The 6331-nt window shown below is 53.3% G+C and overlaps 1 protein-coding gene across 2 annotated transcripts; it reads left to right on the forward strand.

Moving 5' to 3' along the window:
* The first annotated feature begins 2450 nt into the window (after window positions 1-2450).
* On the forward strand, window positions 2451-4281 carry LOC121444652 (carbonyl reductase [NADPH] 2-like). Of its 2 annotated transcripts, XM_041646552.1 has the most exons (9): window positions 2451-2502; window positions 2897-2994; window positions 3098-3252; window positions 3328-3370; window positions 3467-3529; window positions 3572-3581; window positions 3644-3735; window positions 3970-4087; window positions 4178-4281. In XM_041646552.1, exons 1-9 carry the CDS (start codon window positions 2451-2453, stop codon window positions 4279-4281), a joined length of 735 nt encoding a protein of 244 aa, XP_041502486.1. The 2 variants fall into 2 exon arrangements, with proteins under 2 accessions (XP_041502486.1, XP_041502487.1); XM_041646553.1 differs by lacking the exon at window positions 3572-3581 and having other exon boundaries at window positions 3467-3566; window positions 3671-3735.
* The last annotated feature ends 2050 nt before the right edge of the window (window positions 4282-6331 follow it).

Below are 6331 nucleotides of genomic sequence, written 5' to 3' on the forward strand. Positions count from 1 at the left end.
TGGAGCACATTGTGCACCCCGCAGGCAACTTCACAGGCGGTCAGTTGGTCTAAGCCTCTTCCAGACAACCAAATGGCTGGTCTGGTTTCAGAACCTTGGCGTGGCTGAGAGTGACCCAGTTTTTTTTTTTTTTTTTTTTGTTACTCTGGCAGGAGGAACCTAGTGAATCTGATTATTTTCAGGGACTTCCTGAAGCTATTTCGAATTGTTTGCCTTTCTGCTTAAGGAGTTTCCCTGAAGGACGCTTTTTATGTTTTGTTCGTTTGGTTGGTTGGTTGGTTGGATTTTCCAGACAGGGTTTCTCTGTGTAGATTTGGAGCCTGTCCTGGAACTCACTCTGTAGACCAGGCTGGTCTCAAACTCACAGAGATCCGCTGGGATTAAAGGTGTGCGTCACCACCGCCAGCGCGGGTGGAATGTTAATATTGAAGGAAGCTATTTTACAACACTTGCTCACATAACGCAGGAGTTAGGGCTCAGCGTGTGACTCTGGAAATCTTCAGAGCACACAGGTGGCAGAGGTAAGGCGAGAGCTATGGGGAGTTTCGGAAATAGTTTCACCCTGAAGAAATGCCCCCCAAAGGGCTAGGCTAGCGGAGGACTACAGCTGCAAAACCCAGGAGAGGACGCCCCCTTTCTGTGGGCATCAGCCATTCTCTCTGCAGCTCGGGGTTGTGGAGATAGGCTCAGAGGCAGGGACTCACATCTACTGGGTCCTTCTTGATAAACCACTGTCTGATGCCCAACTGGCCGGCAGTAGAGATTAGCAACAAACCCTGAAAGACCACCCTTTTCCCAGGGGATCCAGGAGTAACCCCGTGGAAGGTTGGTCACAATCAGCTGCTTTCATCATAGAAGGGGGAAGGTAGATCAGGCGAGACCCCTGCATTCAGCGCCACTGAAGGCTGGCTGTAGGACTCAGGTGACTTGCTCCAGCTCGAATCAAGGACACAGTCAGTGAGCAGGTATGATCTGTCCCTGGATGTGGTGAGGAAACTCTACCAGGCAGCAGCAAATCTGGTATCAACCTGTGTGTGCCCTGGGACAGACTCTCTGGCATGGCGCTGGCCCCCAGCTTCCCACAGTGTCTGTTGTCCCCCGGAGCCCCAGGACAATCACGGAACACTAGTGTAGAGGGATACTTGGTGGAAGGGTACTATTGCTATCCCTGCGCTAGTGAGGCTTCCTCAGCCTTCTCTGAGGGAGTCACACCCAAATCATGCCAGGGACCCCCCCCCCCCAGGTCTCAGGGCATGTAGAGCACCTGAAATACAGCTGACGTCTTTAGAGTCACAAGGTCTCGGAGCTGAACCTGGCTGAGGAAGGGAGAGGCAGCAGGCAGGAGTCTGAGCTCATCTGCTCCCTGGGGCTGTCCCTGAGATGGTCTGTGCGCCTGAGCCCCCTGCCTGGTGCAGATGCCACCTACTTGTTCCTTGATCCCTGGTACACAAGACAGGAGAGCCTCCGGTGGAATTGAGGTGAACAATAAACCCTCTGATTGTTTCTTCAAACTGTATCCCGAAAGAGCCACCTGTCTACTCTGAGAAGTAGAGACCCACAGAGGGACTCAGGGGTCACTACTGGGGCAGGAAACCCCAGAATCCATGCTTAGATTCGCAAGAGTCACCCCTCAGGGGACAGAAGGTACCTCTGTGTGGTCACTATGGGCAGAGTCCCAGGCTGGTAGGGGCAGCAGAGGAAGGAGAGGTAAGAAGGACCCCACTGTCCTCACAGGACAGACAACAGGCACAGTGGGGTCCTTGGGCTGCTGGGCATTTGGGTTCAGTGTCCATGGTCTTCTTGCTCCAAGCAGGCATCTAAGTCACTTGCTGCAGCTAGATCAGGCCACTACCCTCATTTATAACAATAAGAAAGAACATTACAAGCTGATGCTTCTGTCCAGACCAGGCAAATCCCAAACGCAGAATTTTCACTTCCCTAGGCTGAGTGTGGCTCAGCAGGCGTCTTGACCATTTGTGCTCCAGGGCCCTGGCTTCAAGATTAAGTGCTGGAATGCTGAAAACACAAATTAATTAATTAAACACAAATCCTGTCCCCAGGCTGCCACCTTCTCTCCCACTACACTGCTGTGTCAGGCCCTCTCACAGGCACGTGTGTGCATGTGTAGTGTGTGTGTGTGTGTGTGTGTGTGCGTGTGAGCATGTGTGGTGTGTGTGTGGTGCGTGTGCATGTGTGTGTGGGGTGTGCGTGCATGCATGGTGTGTGTGTGTGCGTGTGTGGTGTGTGTGTGCATACATGTGTGTGTGGACTCTTTTCCCACGATGTTGTCAGGCCTTCTGCACGTGTGCACACACTCCTTTCTGTTGCTTCCTCAAGCCCCACAGGGAACAGGTCATCTGCCCCTAACCCCAACCCTGTCCCACCTTCCAGTTCAATCTTAACAACTTCAGCCGCTCCCCTTGCAGGAGGACACCGTGGATGTCAGCAGCATGAAGCTGAATTTCAAAGGCCTGCGGGCCCTGGTGACAGGGGCAGGGAAAGGTGAGTGGGAGTGGGAGAGGAAAGGGGCCCGAAGGTGACCTTGTCACAGCCCAATCCTACCGACCCTGACTCTCACTTCACCCAGGACGGCTTCTGTCGCCTGGCTGGAGACCCACTGCCCACAGGGATAGAATAGAATGCCACTCGGCTCCAAGGCAGCCCTCTAGATCCAAGCTGGGCAGATGGGCACCAGAAATATCCTTCTCTGGGATCATCAGTAGGGTACTGCCTTGGTGCCCCCTTCAGCATGGTACTAGTCAGTCTGACCTCTGCTCAGGGATAGTCCCGTCTAATCCTGGCTTATAACCTTTTGGCCAGCACCCTCTCTCCGCTGGCTGCAGGGACACGGGACAACAGACCCCGGGTGTGACCAGGCCACTCTCCATCCTTACAGGGATTGGGCGTGACACCGTGAAGGCCCTGCATGCCTCGGGAGCCAAAGTGGTGGCCGTGACACGCACCAGTGCAGACCTGGTCAGCCTCGCCAAAGAGGTGAGCATACAGCCCTGCCTGGCCTGGGCCTGTTCCCCACCCTCAGGGATACATCAGAAGCTGACAGGGACAATGCCTCAGTCACCAACTATGTCTCCCACAGTGTCCGGGCATAGAGCCCGTGTGTGTGGACCTGGGTGACTGGGAGGCCACGGAGAAGGCGCTGGGCAGTATTGGCCCCGTGGACCTGCTGGTGAACAATGCAGCCGTGGCGCTGGTACAGCCTTTCATAGAGTCTACCAAGGAGGTCTTTGACAGGTGGGGAGCATGGGCAGGCTGGGGAGGGTTGCGGAAGTTGGGTGGTGTGGGAAGACATTGTTCCTCTCCTGCCAGGTCCTTCAAGGTGAATGTGCGTTCCGTGTTGCAGGTGTCCCAGGTGAGATGGTAGGAGTTCTGTGACCCTGAGATGAGCACCTGGGGAGGGTGGGATGACATAGGGCACAATGAGCTACCCCTACCTCTTGGCTTCCAGATTGTAGCCAAGGGCATGATTAGCCGTGGAGTGCCAGGGTCCATTGTCAACGTCTCCAGCATGGTGGCCTATGTCACCTTCCCTGGCCTGGCCACCTATAGTGAGTGCACCATTCGTTGTGGTAGGAGGAGGAGGAGGTTCTGGGTGGGTCTCTCAGGAGGAGGCTGAATGATTAAGGGGTTCTCAGCACCCACACATTCACAGGTTCCACCAAGGGAGCAATAACCATGTTGACCAAAGCCATGGCCATGGAGCTGGGGCCACACAAGGTGGGCACAGGAGCCTGGGTGTAGTCAGATGATGGGCACCTGGGGCAGGGCTGGGGGTTGAGGGTGAGGATGGGGTGGGGCTCGCAGCCTGCACACCGTGGCTCTGAGCAGCAGGGTCAGTGCTCAGCTGCATAGAGTGAAACAATCTCATCAGGCTTGTGCTGGGGCAAGTCCTGAGAGTGTGGGTAGGGCTAGCTCATTGGCTGTGTCACCAACTGTGGCTTCTGGCCCCAGATCCGGGTAAACTCCGTAAACCCCACTGTGGTGCTGACTGATATGGGCAAGAAAGTCTCTGCAAACCCTGACTTTTCCAAGAAGCTCAAGGAGCGCCACCCGCTGAGGAAGTTCGCGGGTCAGCTGGGGGCGTGGGTGAGGGAACCAGGGCTGGCTCCCAGCAGGCAGGTGAGCAAGCAGAAGCCCTGACTGCTCTGTTCTCCTGCAGAGGTGGAGGATGTCGTCAACAGCATCCTCTTCCTGCTCAGCGACAGCAGCGCCTCGACCAGTGGCTCTGGCATCCTGGTGGACGCTGGGTACCTGGCCTCCTAGACTGCTGGGATGCAGTGGATCCCTGAAGGCCTCTCCAGCCCCACCCTCACACCAGGAGGCCGCTGCCTTCAACCCACCCCATGTCCGTCCCCAATTTTAGACTCCAGGATCCCCACTTCCACACCAGCTGGACTGGGCTAATTTGCCTCAATAAATGACCATTGTATCCCAAACTGTGAAAACTCTTACCCGAGACATAGGAGTGGTTGCCTTGCAAGGCCAATTTGTGGATTGTCACACGGCAGTGTCTTGTGCCGTCTGTCCCTGATTCCCCCTGTTGGATCCAGCTGCTGCCCTGTGTCTGCCCCTCACCTCATGGTCTGTGGTGGCCCCGTCTGACCTGGGATTGGGATCAAGGTCAGTTGGCTTTTAAAAAGGAGGGTATAGTCAAACAAGACCGCCTTCTGTCATGGTTATTGGCTGAATGGAAGTGGGCATGACAGAAGCGGCCCCCTAGCACCAGGGTGAAGTTTCTCAGAGTGCACTGGACTGATCCAGCTATGGAGAGTTAGCTGAATCTACTTATTTTTTTTTTTTAAGATTTATTTATTTATTATGTATACAGTATTCTCAGTATTCTGTCTGTGTGTATGCCTGCAGGCCAGAAGAGGGCACCAGATCTCATTACAGATGGTTGTGAGCCACCATGCGGTTGCTGGGAATTGAATTCAGGACCTTTGGAAGAGCAGGCAATGCTCTTAACCGCTGAGCCATCTCTCCAGCCCGTATCTACTTATTTAACCCTTGTGACACAAGCTAGAGTCATCAGAGAGGAGGGAGCCTCAACTGAGAAATGCCTTCATAAGAACCAGCTGTAAGGCATTTTCCAAATTGACGGTCAATGTGGAAGGCCCAAGCCACGTGGATAGTGCCGTCCGGGGCTGGTGGTCCTGTATTCTGTAAGAAAGCAGGCTGAGCCAGATGGTGGTGGCACATGTCTTTAATCTCAGCACTTGGGAGGTAGAGGTGTTAATCCCACCGATGGAGAATAAGACCACTACCACAGTGTAAAGTCAAATTTGGAGCAAGCTTTAATTAATTCTGGCCCGGTGAATGGGCTCTGGCCAGGTCCATACCCAAGTTCCTGGGAAATGGCCTACAATAATGGTTTGCAGAGGCTTAAGAAGGAAAACCCATTAATTCATTGCTTTTCCCATCAGGTTCAATCAGGGGCAAGCACACAGCCTGATGTACCTCCAGCCTATATCCAATCAGGAGCAAGCATACAGCCTGATGTACCTCCAGCCTACATCCAATCACGGGCAAGCATACATCCTGATGTACTTCAGCCTACATCCAATCAGGGGCAGGCATACAGCCTACATCCAATCAGAGGCAAGCACACAGCCTGATGTACCTCCAGCCTATATCCAATCAGGGGCAAGCATACAGCCTGATGTACCTCCAGCCTACATCCAATCACGGGCAAGCATACATCCTGATGTACTTCAGCCTACATCCAATCAGGGGCAAGCATACCACCTGATGTATCGCCTGCCTGTGTGTGATCTAGCACATCCCGTGTAGATGGGTCAAACAAACTTGTTTAGGGAGTGAAAACGTGGCTCGTTATCTCCATAAACAGTAGCCTCCAGTATCTTAGGAACTGTCTGTCCTTGGGCAAGGGGCTGCAGATCAGAGGCATTTTTGTTTCATGGGTCTCATAGGCGTAGTAATTAAAATTCTATATGTAACTTTGGCTCTCACAGAGGCAGGTGTATCTCTGGAATTTCAGTTACACAGAGAAACCCTGTCTCAAAACAACAACAACAACGACAAAAACCAGGCTGTGTAGGCCATGGGTCAACAAACCAGTAATCAGTCATCCCTGGCCTCTGAATCAGTTCCTTCCTCCAAGTTCCTGTCCTGCTTGAATTCTTGTCCTGACTTCCTTTGATTATGGACAGTGATGTGGAAGTGTAAGCCAAACAAACCCTTTCCTCCCCAAGTTGCTTTGTGGTGTTTCTTTTTTCTTTCCTTCCTTCCTTTTTGTTTCAAGACAGGGTTTCTCAGTGTATCAGCCCTGGTTGTCCTGGAATTCACTCTCTAG

The sequence above is a fragment of the Microtus oregoni genome, unplaced genomic scaffold, assembly GCF_018167655.1.
Source record: "Microtus oregoni isolate MIOR12 unplaced genomic scaffold, Mior012 000134F_ref0000037, whole genome shotgun sequence".
Classification (NCBI taxonomy): Eukaryota; Metazoa; Chordata; class Mammalia; order Rodentia; family Cricetidae; genus Microtus; species Microtus oregoni.